This window comes from Callithrix jacchus, chromosome 11 (genome assembly GCF_049354715.1).
Source record: "Callithrix jacchus isolate 240 chromosome 11, calJac240_pri, whole genome shotgun sequence".
Lineage (NCBI taxonomy): Eukaryota > Metazoa > Chordata > Mammalia > Primates > Cebidae > Callithrix > Callithrix jacchus.
Genome location: NC_133512.1, coordinates 58,645,038 through 58,665,313, shown reverse-complemented (window position 1 = coordinate 58,665,313; position 20,276 = coordinate 58,645,038). Strand labels below are relative to the sequence as shown.

General features: G+C 36.3%; 1 protein-coding gene across 37 annotated transcripts in view; it reads left to right on the top strand.

Annotated features, from left to right (window-relative positions):
• The window catches only part of CDK14 (cyclin dependent kinase 14), a 621,661-nt gene that overhangs the window by 355,441 nt on the left and 245,944 nt on the right, over positions 1–20,276 (top strand). For all 37 annotated transcript variants that reach the window (XM_078342880.1, XM_009002498.4, XM_054237316.2 and 34 more), the window contains one exon: positions 14,328–14,448. In XM_078342880.1, the coding sequence (XP_078199006.1) occupies positions 14,328–14,448 (121 nt within the window). The remainder of the gene's footprint in view (positions 1–14,327; positions 14,449–20,276) is intronic.

The following is a 20,276-nucleotide window of genomic DNA, read 5'->3' as shown; positions in this document are numbered from 1 at the left end:
TTTAGACTAGCCTGCCAACATGGCAAAACTCCATCTCTACAATAAAAATAAAAATCAGCCAGGTGTGGTAGCATGTGCATGTAGTCCCAGCTACTTAGGGGCTTGAGGTGGGAGGATCTCTTAAGCCCAGGAGGTCAAGGCTGCAGTGAGCTGTGATCACACCACTGCACTCCAATCTGGATGACAGACCCAGATCCTGTCTGGAAAAAAAAAGTGTGTGTGAGATATATATACACACACACATATGTGATATATAAATACACACATATATGTGAGATATACATGCACATACGCACGCACACACACACATATATGATAAACACCTAAAGTTGCCATTGGTCAATCTCTGAAACTTCTGAAAAATAATCAATGGCTTTCAAGTTCAGTTCAACCAGTTAACTCAACGAACACACTGGGGGCTTTCAACAATCAGGCATGGCCTCTGCCTTAAATAGGTTAGGCCCACTTTCCTGTGATGGTGATGCTTCAAGCCAAAGCACTGGGTGACAAATCAGAGGTGCGGTTGAATCTTGAGAAAGTCTGCAATAGGGAGAAATAACTAGTAACTTCTGGAATCAAAGAAAAATTAGAGGCTGGGTTGGGATTAGAATCAGATATGGGAAGTGGCAGAGAAAGGGATGTGGGGAGCGTGCCTCGAAGCATGGATGCACCAAAGTGCATGAAGGATGTACTGCATTCTATCACATGGACCCACTCAGCATACCTGCCACATGCCAGGCCCAGTCTGTCTCAAAGTGTGAGCACTTGCTGTACCCACTGCCCGAATCACTTCCCACAGATTTCTTTATGGCTTGCTCCCTTTCCGGGACATTGGGGGGCTCCTCAGCATGGGCCGTGGTTATTTGTTTGTGTGTCTGCTTTTAGAGACAAGGTCTTGTAGGAGCACGAGACAGGATAAAGAGCAGTGGTGCCATCATAACTCACTGTAGCCTTAAATTTCTGGGTTCAAGTGATCCTCCTGCCTCAGCTTCTTTAGTAGTTGAAACTGCAGGTGCACACTCCCAAACCCAGCTATTATTTTTTTAAATGTTTTGTAGACATGACATCTTGCTGTGTTGCCCAGGCTGGACTCAGACTCTTGGGTGCCAGCAATCTTCCTACCTTAGCCTCCCAAGTAGCTGGGAATGCAGGTGCAAGCCACTGCACCCAGCATGGGCCCTGGGAGTTTGCACAAGTGCATCAGGTGTTGTTCTGTTGTATCTGAAGCAAGTACCTCACGTTCTTATACCCTGCTCTTCCTCTTCATGCCACCATAAAAGTTCCTCTAATGTTGACCCTTAAGGCACACCTGGCTCCTCCCTGGTGTCTTCCACTGATATGGCTATTCTGGCTTCCTTTACCATCTGCCAAAGGGCAAAGCTGGCCTGATATCTGGCTGTCATTTTCAACAAGATTTTATGAAGCCTAGACATTTGTGGATGGGCAGGACCGGGCAGAGGTATCACACACTTCTCTTCAAAGTGCTCTGTTCCGAGCTTATAGGATCAGTCTCAGGGTTGGAGAAAGTGATCCCTTATTCTTTATTTTCTGTGTATCTCTTTCTGACTAGGGCTGGATTTCTCTATTTCCCTAGTGATTGTACCTCAGGGGTGCTACTTGGAATTCAGGCCCTACAACCCCAAGGCTCAGGAAGGAATGTTCTCTCCTTGTGAGTATCTAAGGTGCATGGTGAAGTCTCATTTTAGATCTTGGAGTCCACCTTTCATCCCCCTGTCACAGGATTGGGGACTCTGCCCTCCAATCATAGCACATATTTATACAAGGTAGAGGGCTGGGTGACAAATCAGAGGAACACTATAGCAGCACCCACCCCAACTCATTGAGAACACCTATGTTTTCACCTTCAGACATAAATAGAAAACCTATCCTTAGATTTCAAAATGTTAAAAGAACTTACTTTGATTAAAGTTGAATTATGTTAAAGCTCAAAGTCTATTTTAGGGGGTAAGAAGAAACCCCAAAAGCATACATAAAAAACTTTAATCTGTTTATGATGCACATGAATATTTTAAATAAAAATACAAGGCTATTAATAAGGTTATTAATATTCTTATTTATACTATAAAACTATTAATGTACAAGCTACCAGGCCTTTAATACAAGTAATGGACCGACTTTCCTGACTAATCAATTTTTCTCAAATTTTATCTATTACAACATTTAAATTTTAGATAAATAAACCTCCAGAATTATTCAGTTTCTCCTCTGAACTTTCATATTACATCTCAATCTCTATTTAGCTCACTTGGCAGACAGTACATAAATCTGTTATTATTTATATTTTTATCTCTGTTTACCTCTCTGACTATAAAAAATATGCTCCCTAAGAGCAAGGATCATTTCTTATGATTGTCTCATTTTTTTACCACCACTCCCCACCCCTTCTGCATCAGCATGTAACATTGGGTCTTATGTAAAATATATAATTTAGACAAGACTAAGTCTGTGTAAAACACACTTGGAAAGGGGATCAATTCTTCCTTTACTTACTAGGAATCCAGGCTATGAATTATTATACTTAGTTGTGTTAAACCAGCTTAGATCTCAACCATAGAAATACCAAGCTTCTCTGATTCAGCATGATACCTTAGCTGCCTCTCAACTAGTTAACTTGAGCGATTGAGGGGGGTGTCCACAGTCAAAAGTTTTTTTTAAGAAAAACCTTTGATGGGCAGAAGTATAAAAACACTCATTTCAAAGCTTCCAGCTGTTCAGCTTTACTGAAGGAAGAGACCTGAATTTACCTTTGAGGCTGTTTCTTTCTTCTTGGAAAATCAACTTAATGGCAAATCCTCTTATATAAATATAAAGCAAGTCCCTACCCACTGTTCTAGGGCAAGCAGTGAAATTAACCTGCATCTTGATGTTTCAGAGGAAAGGGTTTAATGCAATCTGGGTGCGTGTTTTGGCAGAGCCATGTTTCTGAGTCTCTGTGGCTTCTCTGAAAATGATGTTTACTGACTCAGGAACATAGAGACTGCACAACCATGCTTCCCCCTGTTCTTGATCAGCGATTTTCAGGAACCCAGAGAACTGAAGAAAGGGTGTATGCTGAAAGCTATTTTTTCACCCTCCAAAGGAGTGGACCAGTAAAGCCCAATTTGCAGTAACATTTAAGTCTAAATCTCACAAGGATTACCTATATTGGACTGTTGCTTGTGATCTGATCCTTAATCCCTGAAGCCACAAGTCATATTTCCTTATTGTGAAATTTCTCAAAATTATGAACCTCTGCTTTAGAGGTTCATACTAGGTGGTTCTTCTTGCTAGATATGTCAGTTTATCAGTAGACTTACTGTAGGTCAGACATCTTGCCAGGAACTGTCCCTCAGGCTGAAGTCAATGGCATAATCACAGCTCACTGCAGCCTCAAACTCCTGGGCTCAAATGATCTTCTCAGCTCAGCCTCCAAGTAGCTAAGACTATAGGAGTGCACCACCATACCTGGCTAATTTTTAATTTTTTTTTATAGACAGGAACTTGCCATGTTGCACAGGCTGGTCTCAAACTGCTGGGCTCAATTGATCCTCCTACCTCAGCTTCCCAAAGTGCTGGGAATACAGGTGTGGGCCATCGCACCAGGCCAGGGCCACATTTCACCTACTTCTGTGACAGAGTAAGATCCTTTCTCAAAAAGGGAAAAAAATGTGGCCCTATTTTGGAAAAACTGGTCTGTGCCACCTGTGTGGGACAGGTGGCAGCTGACATGTAAATGAATGACTTTGCTATGTTTATCTGTGTAAGTGCAGTGCTAAGGTAAATCAGAGAACAGAGGAATGTTCATTACCTGGACCAGGAAAGGGAGGGCAAGTCAGGGAAGCTTCTAAGTCCTTGGCCCTGAGTATAATTTTGAAGGATATGTAGGAGTCATCTGCTGAGTAAGTATTAATAATTACGGGATATGAGATCATGTTGTGCCAATGAACTGACATAAGAAAAAAATAATTACAAGTAATTTGATTGACTGCTAACAGTTGGCTAGAACATAGAAAGAGATGGGAAGAAACAAGGTTAGGGTAGTCACATGTTCTTTTTATTCCTTGGAATTTGGATTTCAGGATAAAGCCCAGAGGATCTATTAAGATTTTTAGCAGAGAACTGGTTTGATTGGATGGTAATAGCCAGTGTGAGTTAAGTGTTACTCTAGGCCAACTGTATGATTAAGCATTTTTCATGCATTATCTCATTTAATTTGCACAAATACCCTTTGAGTTAGATGTGGCTGTTGTATCAGGGTTCTAGAAGGAAACAAAGGGCAACACAAATGGAGGAATTGAGTGTCTGATGAAGGGACTCCTTATGAAACTCTGGGCAGGGTTAAGTATGTGAAACCCCTTCAGGCTAGCAATAGTGTGGAAAATTTCCCTCCTCCTCCTGGAGAGATTTAGAGAAATTGGTTTTGGAGCTGCCTGAGCAAGAGCTGGAGCCTTCCAGGGAAGAACCTAGCCAATACCATTTCTTTGTCCAGCTGGGAAGAAGCCAGGAGAACAAATATAATGACCTCATTTTTCTCCTTCTTTATGATCTTTTGGTCAGTTTGCTGCCCATTGGCCAAACCCAACTTGAGGCCAGGGGACAAGGACTTTGTAATTACATTCTCATTAAGAACAACCTGTGGGGAGCAAAGAACAGGGTGACAGAGAATCAAGAATGCATCAGAAGAGGCAAATTGAGAATATCTAGCAGAGTTTAACTACATGCATTTCACAGACAAAGCCACTGAAACTCAGCCCCAAATCACACAACTTATAAGTGATGGTCATACCTAACCCTTTAGAGCCAAAGAGGGAGTTCTTATATACTATATGAAACTGCCTCTTCATCAAAATATAGAAGAGGAATAGGAAGGGCTAACTTTGCAGCTAGGGGACGAGTTAATAGATTCAAGACCCAGAAGTGTTTATGTCTGAGGGCCTGATGTGACAGTAGCAGTGGGGAGAAAGAAGGGTACAGATTAGAAACAGTGGAGGCAGAATGGACAGAACTTTGGGCCTCAATTTTCTTTCTGTTTAAAAATAAATAAGAATATTATAGAAGATACACACTGTCTTAGATCCTTGCCTGCATGAAGCTTGGTGATGCTTCTTCTCTGCAGTGATTGTGATATGTATTTATTTCATGGAATTAATGTATTTTTGAAAATATTCCCCAAATGCTTCTTTTGGAGATTCAAAGTGGTGATGCTTATTTACTGCATTAGCAATGCTCAATTCCAGTTTCAAAACACCCAAGCTTGTCACCAGGTGTCACAAAACACCTTTAAAATTATCAAAATAAAGATGTATATGTCTTTCAATAGCCCTCTCCTCACATAGAATGATGAGAGGGAAAAAAATACTAAAAGCATCGTAAAAATAATGCAGAAAACTTGGACAGCAACCATAAAATTTAAAAGTATTACAGTAGTTCTGTATGACCCAAACCTCTTTTTTCTTGAATTTGCTCAATAATTGCCTCATTAATTTGCACTAATTCGTAAGGGCATTTATTATTGGAAAAACATAAAAACCTCCTAGTTCATGTTAGAAAGTAATTGCCTATTTTTATCTCATGGAATGTTTTAAAAAATTCACTTTAGTCAGGGCATTTCAGAAGAGGCTTTTCTTTCAGTGTTATTTATTATGTGCCCTTAAGATTGACTTTGACCACACCACAGTTTGAGGTTTTTGAAAAAAAGAAAAATGAGTCTTTAGAATCCTGTAAGATAAATAGACCATTCTCTATTCTTGGTCCACCCCTCCCAACAGTTTCCATTTCCTGCTGTTACCCTGGCAAGCCAGGGGAACTGGCTTTATGGGGCTGCTGCCTTCCACCCTTTCCACTTTAAACAAAACAAACCAACAAACAAAGCAAATTAAGAATTGATCTTATTTCAGCAACTAGACCCTAGCTTGAAGTTTCCTGAGCTTTTCTGGGCAGTATTTCCTTATCAATTTTCTCTTTTCCTCACAGGCTTTTTGTCCTGGAGGCTCTCTAGACAGCATCAATCATTGTCTCTAATTTACTCATGTTTTTGGAACCTCCTTCCAGAACAACCAGCCTGTGTTTTGAGTTCAGTTCCCATTCCTGTCTTCACTACCATCCGTCCCACAACCTTATGGTAACCATTCACCATTCTGGACTTTGGACCTGCTGCTCTAGGCTACAGCCCAATGAAAGCCCAACACATGCCAGGCAACCTGTTCCCAAGTTCCCAGTCTTCTTGGGGGCATGGACACTTATTACTGTATGATCTAGGGTAAATTAGTCTCTCAGGGCATTTGGGTTTTTTTTTTTTTTTTTTTTTTTTTTTTTGCTATATTGGGGTATACATAATCTTACAGTATTCTAAGTTGTGAAACCATTAAATGATATAATACATTTAAAACCACCACAGTACCTAACATTATAACTGCTCAATAAATCATCGTGGGTTTTGCCTCTGTATAATGAACACTGCACATCCACTGATTTGCATCATTTTCTGTTATCTATAATAAGACCAGGTAAGGATATTGCCTTCTTTTCCTACTTAAAAAAAAAAGAAAGAAAAGAAATGAAAAAAGAAAAAGAAAAAGAAATCTAGGTGGTTTAGGAAGGAAATGGAAAAGTTTTCTCATAGGCCTCCCATACAAACACTCATACTAATTTTTCTTTTGAAAACTAAAGAAATTAATACACTAACAAGAGCATATGTTGTCATTTTAAATACGTATGTATAATAAATTTTATCTTTAGAGATTGGCATCTTTCCTATCAAGTGCAAAGTATATCTCTAGCACAATTAGTCTTACCTTACTTGACCTAATTATGGTTGTAATTATTTCAATAAATATTTTCTCTTTAACACGTACAGGTAATACTTGTATAATGTTTTGAGTATATATTAATACATATTTACAAATGAATGCCTTAAGAGTTCTGAATATTATGCCTTGACTTAAAACAGATTCTTATGATGAATTAATGTGTTTTACCTTTAATTTTTGAAAATTGGAAGTTCATCAGCATGGTTATGGAAATTCATCAAAATTGCCGATTTAGTCAAGTTTTGAATTTCATTTTTTATATTGTGTTGTCATCTAGCATTGGAATAATAACTACAAGTTTCATTAACTGAGAAGCAGAAACTAGAAAATGAAATGTTAACCACTGAACTGTGAAAATGATGATATATTCACATATACTCTATTGAAAATGATTTTGCATTCTCTGCTAATGCAGATGTGATGTGATGGGATTGTTGAAGTGGAATTATTTAAAGGGCTGCTTAAGAACTTGAGCATATATGATCTTCATACACTGAATGAAGATTTTAGTGAAAAACCTTTTCTTAGAATCACTAAGTGTTAGTATTTGAATGAACCTTACATTTAATCTAGTCTGTCCCAGGAGTCAGCAAACTTTTTCTTACAGGACAGGCACTATCATAGCCTATGGGTCAGATGGTCTCTGTCAACTATTCAGCTCAGCTGTTTAGTACAAAAGCAGCTATAGGTAATACATGAGTGAATGGATGAAGCTGTTTTCCAACAAAATTTAATTACAAAGACAAATGGCTGACTCTCAGGTCACAGTTTGCTGACCCCAGATCTCAGGTCCCTCATTATACACATAGTGAAACCAAGACTAGAAAGCTTAAGTCACTTCATCAAGGAGAAATAACAAACTAGTTGGTGCCAGAACCACTACCAGGCATTTAGTTTTGCCATATCACAAGTCTTCCAATATGCATGCTAATGCTCTAAGAACAAAATCATGTTTCTGATATAGTATTTAGTCAAGAATTCTAACTAGTTGGTTTACAGCCTCTATCAATTTCACTTAAAGTTGTTATTTTCCAGAAAAACATATTGATTTTATCTTCTATGCAAAAAGGGGAAAAAAATAGGAAAAAAGTTCAAATTCCTGGCTGTATATGAAAATTAATTATTTGAATATTTTATATTTTCTTTGGAGTGCCTATATTAATATGTTATTATTTCTGTTATTTAAATATATATATATATGTATATGCATATATATAGCTATTGTTGCCCAGGCTAGAGTGCTGTGGTGCGATCTTGGCTCACTGCAACCTCCACCTCCTGGGTTTAAGTGATTCTCTGCCTCAGCCTCTTGAGTACCTGGGATTACAGGTGCCCACCACCATGCTTGGCTAATTTTTCGTATTTTTGGTAGAAAATTTTTACCATGTTGGCCAGGCTGGTCTTGACCTCCAGACCTCAGGTGATCCACCTGCCTGGCCTCCCAAAGTCCTGATATTACAGGAATGAGCCACTGTGCCAACCAAATGCAATATATTTTTTGAAAAATCCTTGCCCTTTAGGATAGATCTAAATTAGGCATAATTTATTGAACTTTAAAAATTCAGGGATAACTAAATAAAATCAAATGTTACCTTAACATGTTTCAATGTCTTCTGGACTTAATTTCTTTTTGTTTATGTTCAAAGAATACACTTATTTAGTAGAAGGACTAAGGGATTTTGGTTTCCTGTAAAAAGTAGCACTGTTAAAAGTCTGGATAGAAACCAAAACAAAGATGTTACATTCAAAGGAAAGAAAAGGATATATATATATATATATATATATATATATATCTTTTTTTTTTTGAGATGGAGTTTCGCTCTTGTTACCCAGGCTGGAGTGCAATGGCGCGATCTTGGCTTACCGCAATCTCCACCTCCTGGGCTCAGGCAATTCTCCTGCCTCAGCCTCCTGAGTAGCTGGGATTACAGGCACACGCCACCATGCTCAGCTAATATTTTGTATTTTTAGTAGAGATGGGGTTTCACCATGTTGACCAGGATGGTCTCGATCTCTTGACCTCGTGATCCACCCTCCTCGGCCTCCCAAAGTGCTGGGATTACAGGCTTGAGCCACCGTGCCCGGCTCAGAAAAGGATATTTTAATTGTAATCTTGAAACTACTTTTCCACGTTCAACAACACCATAGGATGGCAAATATATTTTAAAAACAAAAAACAATAACAACAAAAAACATAGACCTGTCCTCAAGATGCCCAATTTTCTGGAAAGAATATACTTCCTATTAAGTCAAATAACAGGGAGGGAATTGCCAGTATCCACCTCTCATAGTGATTATATGAGTAGATTGGGCATTTAAGTCTTTTATTGTTATTGTTACTGTTATTCACATTGAGGAATGTTCCAGTTAAACAGTAAAATTAATTTTTGTTTTTGTTTTTGCTTTTCAAGACAGAATTTTGCTTTGTTACCCAGGCTTGATCTCGACTCACTGTAACCTCAACCTCCTGGGTTCAAGTGATTCTCGTGCCTCAGCCTCCCAAGTAGCTGGGATTACAGGTGCGAGCCACCATACCCAGCTAATTTTATATTTTCAATAGAGGTGGGGTTTCACTATGTTGGCCAGGCTGGTCTCGATCTCCTGCCCTCAGGTGACTCACCTGCCTTGACCAACCAAAGTGCGGGATTACAGATGTTAGCCACCATGCCTGGCCAACAATTAAAATAGTTATAATAAATGTAGATAATTTATCATCTATATTATAAAGATAATATTGTGCCATGGGCAGACTTTCTAGTATAATAATTCAGCAAGAGATGATATGAGGACCTAAGGAGGAGGAAGAAAAGAGGGAAAATTATAAAGTAAGATCCACTAGGTTTTGTGATTTTTGTAGGTGGAGGGAGACTACACTGAAACAAGATTTCTACCTTTGGTGAATGGAAGGATGGTGATGTACAGCGGTCAGTTGTAGACACTAGAAGATGCAGTATTAGTTGGATAATTGGGACAGGAGAAATGTTTAATTAAGATTGAGATACATTCAAGATGAAAAAAAAAGAAAGAGATTGGTTGTTTATTGATACACTGTAAAAGCAGTAATAGAGTGTCTTCAAACAGTATTAGCACGTCATAAGATACTTAATATAGTATAAATCCTCTAGGAGGGAAAACATTCCATTTCAAATTATATCAAAAAAGAAATTCTTGGTCAGTCTTTGGCTGTGGAATGGGAAAAGCCTTCACCCCATGGACTGATTCATGAAATAGAGGAGGCCTCAAGTCTTTCCCTTGCCCACTACAACTGTCTTATGGTAAAATATTATCCAAGTATTTTATGTTTGTTTAGAGTCAAGTGATATAGAAAGGAACCTTTCTCCTGGAAATATTGATTCTGTGATTAAGAGCAAGACTTTCTTTTCTGATTGTTTAATTTGGGGAAGGAGGTGTGTTAAAAGAGGTGCGGGAGTGGCTCTATAATATAATATGAAACCACTGACCAACACAAAGTAGTGGCCCATTTTATGGAAAGACTGAAATAATGAGAGATACTATTTCTATGCCATATTTTAGTTGACTCTACAAATTCACCTAGCTTTTGCTATTGTTAATTTTACTTCATTAGAAAGGAGTAAGTAAATGTTGCCAGTTCCTTCTCAATTCCTTAGTCAAAGCAAAGAAATGAGAATTATTTTTGAACCTTATCCTAGATTCAGCAATTTTCTCTATAGAGCTAAAGAGATTGCTTAAATCCCCAGCCAATTTTACTACCTACGAAAAAGGATGCACTGGAATTTGAAGGAATAATTAAATGTACATAGAATAAGTTCTAGTGTACATCTGTGGACAACTAAAAGGAAAGAACCTTGGGCTGTTTTTGGAACATAAAACAGTTACTAGTAAAATGCATTTGCCCCTAGACTCTTTTGGTGTATTCTCTGTATTATTCTGGTTGGAGTTATATTGAGTGCTTTCTAGTACCTATGGCTAGCGGGGATTACATAAAACCAGGTGTGGAGCCCAAGAATAAGCATAAGCTGGAGATAAAATCTTGGGAGAAATCGTCTATGGATGACAGTTTAAAACTTGACATAAGGCCCAGTGACCTATAGAGTGTATAAATTTGAGAAAGCACTGGTTTGAGCATATGTGTATGTAGCCATAGACAAAATCAGCATTTAAGAGGCAAAAATGGGAAGTTCCCAGAAGGAAACTAAGTCGTTCCTGGTTAACTATTCTATATCTGAGGGAAAAAAAAGGAGAAAATGTAGAAGGAAGGGAGTGGTCAGCAGAGTCTAATGGGGCAGAGAGAGCTATTGCGATAAGTCCTGAAGAGTCTCAATTGTTTGGTGCTGAATGGCTGGTCTGCTTAGGGAAAATGTCGGGAACACTATCCCGTGATTTATTCTGTGTCCATGCCAGAGGGTAGAATCAGGTTCAGGGTAGCAGCAGATATTATCTATAAGATAACCATCTTATAGAGATGTGAGAAGGAGTATTTTTTTTTTTTTTTTGGTTAAGAGGTTACCTATAAAGCTGCTTTACTCCTCTAGAAATTCAAGAATCCACTATGCTAGTATCAGGGCAGCTCGACTTTGAATCATTGGCAGTAGGGCTTGAATAGCAGGATTATCCTCTTTACTCTGGGGTCTTTCATTTGCTAGAAATGGCAACACTGTAAAGTTGGTTATACTAAATTTTCTGTAAGCCATTTTAGATGCCCATGAGAACTTGTACTCCTTAATGAGCACATACTCAGCCAAAGCAGCAAAGTGCATATAACCTGCGCTTTGCTTTTTGACTTTTAAATCAAACTAAACATTAATATAAGAAGTTTTGATAATAATCCATGAACTGCATCTCTTTTAAAAGGTTGTGTAGCGCTCTTCCTGTAGGGTAACCATAGCAACTGACAAGGAACAGAGAAAGAAAGCTTTCACACATGCTGTGCTAATTAATCCTGTCCTACAGTTTGCTTTCAACTGAAGGAGGCAGTTTAATAAATTTTGCATGAGTAAGCATGTTTTGATGCATGAACTGTATAAACAAAGCAATATCTTTACCAAAAATATTTGTTAAAAAACGTAGTTGTATATATTTATACTTCAAAGTCTCTTTCTTTCCTTTTTTTATTCTTTTCTTTCTCTTTCTTTGCTTCTTTTTGTCTTCCTTTAATTTTTATTTTTTGAGTCATCATTTTAATAATTTTCTCCATTCCTGAAAAATTTTAGGATTTTTCTTATTAACCAAACAGATATTTTTGGGGTGAAAACTTTTTGTTCATCAATATAGAGGACACTTTTTACAAGAAACTGTTTTCATTGACTAACTATATTCAAATGAGATGAGAGAATTTTTCTCAAGCAATGTGGAATAATGTATCTTAAAAATATAGTAACATTCTTCACTCTATTTGACACATTTACCTGCAAACCGTTTTAAGAGAATTTGTCTTAAGCCTTGGATAGTTAGATATTGAAATTTATTTGTACTGTTGTTTGGGGAAGTTATGTGGCTCATCTGAATAAAATTGGAGTAGTCTTTGGCCTAAACATGTGGGAAAGAGGACGATAATGTAGGTAAAGTGCTTTTTTCTATTTGTACTTTCCAAAAATATTTAACCAGTTTAGCAAACTTATATTCAGAGTGAACAGAGTTGATCTGAAATTGCACATGATTATTTTGATTTATATTACTTGGAGGTTGTTTTGAAGTCTTATTTTTTTCCCTTTACAATTGGGAACATAACAATTTTTTTATAACTAGTTGGGTCTGAGCTGTCAATGAAAATCTTCAACTTTTTCATTCTCTCATGCTTCTGGCTTAGCTTTCTGACAACAGAGCCTCAGGAAAACCAGGGGGGGTCAATCCTAAATGTTTTTAGCATCCCATTTGACTTGACAACAGCATATGGAACAAGTCATAACCTATTTCAGGACTTGTGCCTGGCTTTTCAGTCTCCATATGGAACCATAGCCATTTGAGGAACCAACCCTTTTGATGGGATTACCAAATTCTGCAGACATTGTATCAACTTGATTGTCCCATCTATTTTTCAATTTTGCCTGAATTAAGGTACGATAAAACCTTGCAGAGGAAAGAAGAAAGAAGAGGTTGTTATAGAAATCTGTTGTCAAAAATAGTTTCTCCATTCATATACACACAAATTGGGGACCATGAATGTGTAAGTATGTCTGTGTGTATATAATCTGTATACTTTAATATGGAACACTTATAAATATTAACCAATTTATAGTATACCATAGTATACCATTGCATTATTATTAAAACTGCCTTGTAGAAAAAAGTTGGGATACTGTTACCATGGTTGAATTAATTAGAAATTCTTTGTCTTACCAGCTGTCTTATTAATTTTAAAATGTATATATAATACTGAAAATGGAATGCCATGTTTAATAAAGAGAAAAAGTCATTTTATTACTACTACATAAAAAATTTTAAATTTGAGAACCTTAAAATGAATATGTTATGGTAGGTTCACTATAAAAATATTTTATGTGCTATGTACATCGTAACCATAAATAATACTTTATACTTGTCTCTAATGAATGCAGCTAGATAGAAAGCTGTCACATAGGTTTTCTTCTTTTAAAAAATAACATCTTTAGATTTGGTGGTTTAAAAATGATTGCACATTCATTGTACAAATCTTGGGAAAACTCTCAGAAAAACTTACTAAAAAAGAGGATAATCCCATATTCCAGAGGTAACCACTGAAAATATTTAAATGTATTTTCTGCCAAACTTTTTTCTTTTTTTTAAAAAGAGAAAAAAACAAAACAAAACAAAACCTGCCAGTCTTTTTTCTATGCATGAGTATTTTTGGTTATGAGGTCAAATTGCATCTGCCTTTTCACTTAACATCTTCACAGTTAAAAAAAAATTCTTAAAGGACATTTTAATTTATCATATATGAGTTCATCAATGTATGTACCAGATTTATTTGACTGTTCCTTTGTAGTTATTTCTTTACATGTTTTTTCAAAAGAATTTGTGCAATAAGCATTTCTTAGTGATTATTTGACAGAACACTGAAACCACAAGAAATTGTAGGACAAGTCTTTGAGGAAAGCATCATATTCTCCTCTTGCAGATTCACAGTGCGCATTAGAACAGTTAAGAAAACTGAGAAGTTTCACAATTTAGGGACTCTTTAATGATCTAAATCTATTTTTTTCTCAAAGTTATTTGACCAAGGAACCCTTTCTCACAATACTTATAACTCTTCTGAAAAATTCAAGAGATTTCTAAGCTCCTGTGTTATCTCAGTTTATGAATTATTTGTTTACTCTGCTGATATCTTATTAGAGTAATGATATCAGTGCTTTGTTAGGAAATAGAAATGATTTAATGGTTATTAGCATGTGTTAAAAACAGAAATCACAATCCCCAACTCTCTATTAACTTTGACATTGAACTCCTGATTCTGTATTTTTTTTAAAAGATCAGTTTGACCTTTAAAATTGTGAGCATTGAAATTTAAATTCCCTTTTGCTAATGCTTGTTAAACTTCTTTATGTTTCATATAATCCACAGGTCTTGCAAGAGCAAAATCCGTCCCTAGCCACACATACTCCAACGAAGTGGTTACCCTGTGGTACAGACCTCCAGATGTCCTTCTAGGCTCAACAGAATATTCCACCTGCCTTGACATGTGGTGAGAAATGGAAGCTTTACTCTAGCTAATCTATCTCTAGTGCTTGGTCTGGGTCAAGCCTAGACAAACATCCCAACAGTTTGAATGAAGATTAATAGTGCAGGAGTGTTTGCCTGCATGTGGCCATACTGCTGAATGTTTTAAAACATGATTGGGAATGTTCTCTAATTAGAGTCTCCTTTGCAGGTGGTGTGTGGTAATGGTTCTTGATGGACAGGGGCAAAGACATTTTTCTAACTGTCAGTATCATGATTTTTCTCCCTAAGGGTCTTAATTTGTGGCTGTATTTTATAACAAGGGAAGTATATACCTCTAAAGGGCAACAGGATTGAAGTAGCAGGGAGCCTGTTTAAATTTGCAACAAAGCTCTGATGAGTGGTCTGATAATTTTGGTATAACTGTTAGGCACAAATTTGACTCCACAGTATGTTCCTGAAAACTTCTGACACTAATTGTCCAAAATGAAATAAAATGACTACTTTTAAAAAATATTATGTGTTTAATTTTAGGTCTTAATTTCACACAATGCTTTAGCAAAGCTTAAAAATCTATTTTATGCATCCAATGACTTGCAAGATTTAATTCATAATTAATATTAATGGTATATACTATGCTGAGTTTCCAATTAAGTGTGATCCAAATCAAACAATCAAATAATGGAATAATTTATTTTTGGCATGAATGACAAGCTTACTAGTGATTGTTGAACATGTCTTTTATTAATATAAAAATTTCTTTTCTAGACTCACAATTGTGTCCAAGGTAAAACAATTTACATAGCACATGGCTATTTTATAATAGGAGTAATCTTCCCTGAATGATTATACCCCATATGTAGAATTCCACTCTGTGTTCATATAATTTTATGACCTCAGTAAAACTGCAGTATGTGTAGTTTATCTTATTGTTGTATGCTTACTTCAGTGATCTACCCCCGATAATCTTGGCTTTTCATGAAGGGGCTATGATGAGTCTTGGCTTCTTTCCTGATGTTTTTTATCCAAAAATGTTATGGTGAGAAAACAATCAAGTGTCTCACAATCTAGGGCACAGTGCAGATTTTTTTTAAAAAAATTTTCCAGCAGCCCTCCCTAGGAATGGGATTTGGGGATTTATAAAGCCACTAAAGTTACCTGCAGCATTTTGTGTACATGAGAATACATTTATTTTTATTGAAGTGTAGATTTGCAGCTTTCAATAGAGCAGTAAGAAGATCAGATAATCATACAGCTTAAGACCTGTTGTCATAAATTTTGTAATGTCTTATAATAAACCTAATACCATTTTAATGATATTCTAAAACACTGAGAATAAAGATGATCATCTGTCGTTAAGGGGCTGAGCTAATCTTTATTTTATCATACTACCTGGCTTTTTGGGAGCAATGGTAGTTTACATTGTTAGCTTTTTTTCCCCAAGATAGGGATTTGGGTAAAATAGGTATTTAGATAATTGGTTGTAATGGCAGAAAAAGTTGAAAATAAAGGCCAATGAATGCATCAGGATATTAGTTACTAACACTTTCTCATGCCTTTCCTACTTCCTGACTTATAGTTGGCTATGCAAAGAGTCATTACTTCAGATTATTGTGTTATGGGGCTTTTTCTTCATGTTTCGAATATGGAAATTCTAGGTTGTCTTTCAATGAGGTCAGTTAAGGACTCTGCTAATAAAACATTGGTTGGAAACATCTGTGGCTTAGAGCCAGTTTTGTCTTAGTTGCTTGGCAGTTCAGTTAAGACTCTACCCTCAGAACGTTTTTTACAAACCAGTGGCTAATTTTTCCCAAACCTTTAAAAGCACCAAGAACCAAATGGACTGTGACTTAATATGTGTGTTTCTGAAGTGTAGCTCAGTATTTGATTTCCACTGTGTGCCACTTTTTCTTCTATGTGTGTTCATTCTCTCAAGGAAGACAGCTTGGACACTTTCTGCCAATTTGCTTTGAACAGAGACATAATGGAAGCACAAGAAGAAGACTGTTATTTAAGTGGAAAGGAGGAAAACTGCTAGAAACTAGTAGACCCCAAATGCCCTTTTGTCTTCATGCCAAGATTATTCATTGCCAGAACCAAATAGCAAATGTGTTATGTCTGAACAGCTTCCCATGCTTACCACCTCTTCACTTCCAAACCCTAAAATCTATGTTATATCTATGCCTTGCCTGCCTGTCTGCATCTGATTTCATTCCAAGTCATTTTCTAAAAGCTATCTTGTTATTATCCTATAAGTCAAATAAAATGTATGTGTTTTTTCAGTTAGAGAGAAGTTCACAGTTACTGATTTTTGCCTAATCAATGACATCGATGCTGGCTATTCAGATAACTAGAAATGGGACTATAATTGAGTCATGGCTCAGCTGCTGCAAAGAGAAGTGCAAATATTAACCCATGGACAATAGCAGGGAGGCAGGTGGCTATAGTTTCAGGCTTTTTTTACAGTTCATTTATCAGTGTGGGGCAGTAAGGTAGTAACTAAAGACTAGTAATCCCTATACAGTGTTATATTTTCCAGTTTTCTGTTTAAATAGCCACAGGCAATAAAAATATTAATGAAGACACATATGCACTATCACTTGTCAGAAAATGATGGAAATCAAAGCTGGCCATGTTACTATCTTCTCCTCCATATCCCCAACACTGACAATGAACAAACAACCCTGTGTGATTTGGGAACTCATCAAGATAGATAGTTTTTGATACTTTTATATCCCTCTGTAAATTTGATTCCTCTGCTTAACAGAGGAATATAAAAATATTATACACTATTATATATCTATATAATATATAAAAATATTATATAATATTTCTGTTAAGCAGAAGAATATTAAAATATTATATTTTATATTCCTCTGTTAAGCAGAGGAATCAAATTAAACATTTCTTCTATATAACTTCTCTTAATTTTTGGATTTATAACTCTTTGAAAGTCAAGGCATAGGAAATCATTGGTAAGCTTCTAAACCAAAAAGGCTTACTAAGTTCTGAAAGCCAAATTAAGAGAAGAGCAAATGTAACAAGCAGCTTATCTGTGTAGTTCTTCCTTTGCTAGGGAGCTTTGCTCAAGCTGTTGAGGTCATAAATAAGCTTTGTATTCCTCTATAGAAGTTCATAAACATGTTTAGAGCTACATTTGTTTTTTGAAAGCAGAAAAGCAGAAGGTCACTTGGGATTATTTAAGGGCTTAATTTTTAAAATAAGATGACTAAGTCATCTGTAGCTCATAAATGATTATTTCATCAAGATCATAGTACTTTGTGGGGGTAAAATATACAGTAGCATTACCCTGAGGTATCAGCTACAGTACTCCCCAATACCCCAACAGTATATGAAGAATGGTAGCATGTCAGTCTCTTCCTTTCATTATTTTTTTTAAAAAGCTGATTAACATATTAACTGTGCTTGTCAAAATGTGGGGCAAATCATTTATAAATAAGCCTGTCAAATGTAATGAGATTGCATATTAAATCATCCGTTTCCCTATTACATCTCTGATTTAAGATTAAAATTAATTTATTTAACATTGTAGCAGCTGAGTGGTTAGAAAAAAATTCCATACTATTCCTGATATATAGAAAAATATCTGCATCAAAATTGATTTTGCATATAGTAGAAAAGAAATTGCCTGTTTATTAAGTATTATATGGCCATTTAGCATTGCTTTTTTGTTGAATAAGCCTAGTCCCCATTACATATTGGCATTATACAAAGTTCTACCATCATCTTTAATGATCTCTCTTGAACCAAGAAAATGTATGTAATAAAATAATGTTTCCTAGGACTTAGGTTTATTTACTAATGTTTTAAGGTAGAGAATCACAAATTAACCCTACTATAGCCCCTGCTCTGAAAATAAATTTGTTTAATATGAGGTCCTGTGGTTTGATACATGAGTAATAATAATAACAATAATAGGTACTTTTATTGAACACAGACTGTATTCCGAGCTCTGCTATGTGTTTTAATTACTTAACCTGTTTTACCATTATACAGTAAAAAGAAACCAAACCCAGAGAGACTAAATAATATGGGTAAGGTCATGCAATTAGTAAATAGAGTGCAAACTCAAACTCAAGGATAACCTACTCAAAGCCTTTTTTTTTTTTTTACATTACACTATATAATCTCTTAAGAATATTTGTTTAAAAATTAGTCTTTGTTTCACCACGGGAGCAACTCTAAAACACAAATACAGTAAAACATTTATTTTATAGTTTAGCCTACACTCTGAGTTTTGTCATGTCCTTCGCATAGTTCAAATATAGTGGGTGTCTTTCACTCTCACTCAACAGTCTATGGACTGCTTTTCTCTCCTGACATCAATGTTTTAAGACATTTTACTATATAATTTATGCAAGGAAGTTTTTTTTTTAAATAAACTAACACGGAATTCATTGGATTGAATACATTTTCATGGGACCAGTATCTATGCTGGCATATATTAATATTTTCCCAATTCTTAGCCATTACTTATTTATTACTTCTGCTAAAATGAATGAGTTCATTGTAAACCGAAGGGTAGTAAGAGTGAGAATTTGAGTTCATGAGTTATGTTGAATCATGTATCTGTCAGCACTGTTTGTTCTATTTCTAATTAATCAGATCATAACACCAAGAAGCATATGAATTAGTTACTGTCAAAGGTTACACCTCTTTAAGAGTTCTTGAGAACTGCTCAAATAATGCATGATCCAAGTGACTTGTTGGTGTAGCCACCAAAATGCATTGGAACATAACAAAAGAACTAGGGACAGTCAGGAGGGCATCCAGGAGATTGAAGCATGATCTCATGCTGGCAGCCATGGTTTCTAAGTCCACTTCCACTACTGAAGTCCCTTAAAATTAGGATGACTGTATAGTTTATTATTATGCCAAGACACCTTTGAGAGTTAATAATTCTGCCAGGATAATAGGTGTAAAACAGAGATAACTGTGACATGTGGTCACTTTTCTCATAATGCACTATAGCAATAATTTGCTAAATACTACTAATCAGAAGAGACTTAGCACATTTGAGTGTTTAATTCACACTAAGGACTGGTGACTTCAAACTCAGATTCCTTGCAACAAACTTAATGTTACATTGCCTAATACAAATTATCTCTGTAAGTACGTTTCTGTCATACTAGGTTATTGTGGCATTTTAGAGTGGCTACCAAAGTGCCGAATTTAGCAATGGCTTTGGGATGCTGAGAGAAAGTAGTTCTATTTTTCTGTCAAAAGTCGAGTGAGGGGCTGGACATGGTAGCTCACAACTGTAATCCCAGCACTTTGGGAGACCGAGTTGGGTGGATCACCTGAGGGCAGGAGTTACCAGCCCGACAAACATGGTGAAACCCCATCTCTACTAAAAATACAAAATTAGCTGGGCATGGTGGCACATGCCTGTAATCCCAGCTACTAGGGAGGCTGAGACAGGAGAATTGCTTGAACCTGGGAGGCACAGATTGCAGTGAGCCGAGATTGCACCATTGTACGCCAGCCTGGGTGACAAAGTGAGACTCTATCTCAGAAAATAAAATAAAATAAAAAGTCTAATGTGGTTGTAGTTTTTATATCCATTGTTGTTTATCAATGTGTATGTTTGTGGAAGAGTATATGTGTGTTTTCAGTGCGTGTTTAGTCGTTTATTGGCAATAAATTAGCTGAATGATAATATATAAAATGAGGCATTGTTCACTACCAAATCTTTTTAAGAACAAATAAAAATTCTCCTATTTTAAATCTACATTTGCAAAATAATTGGCTATCCACAAACTGGTTTTTGAGTGGTTTTTAAATAGCCAATTACAGTGACTCAGTTTCATGACATTATTATAACCCTTGGTA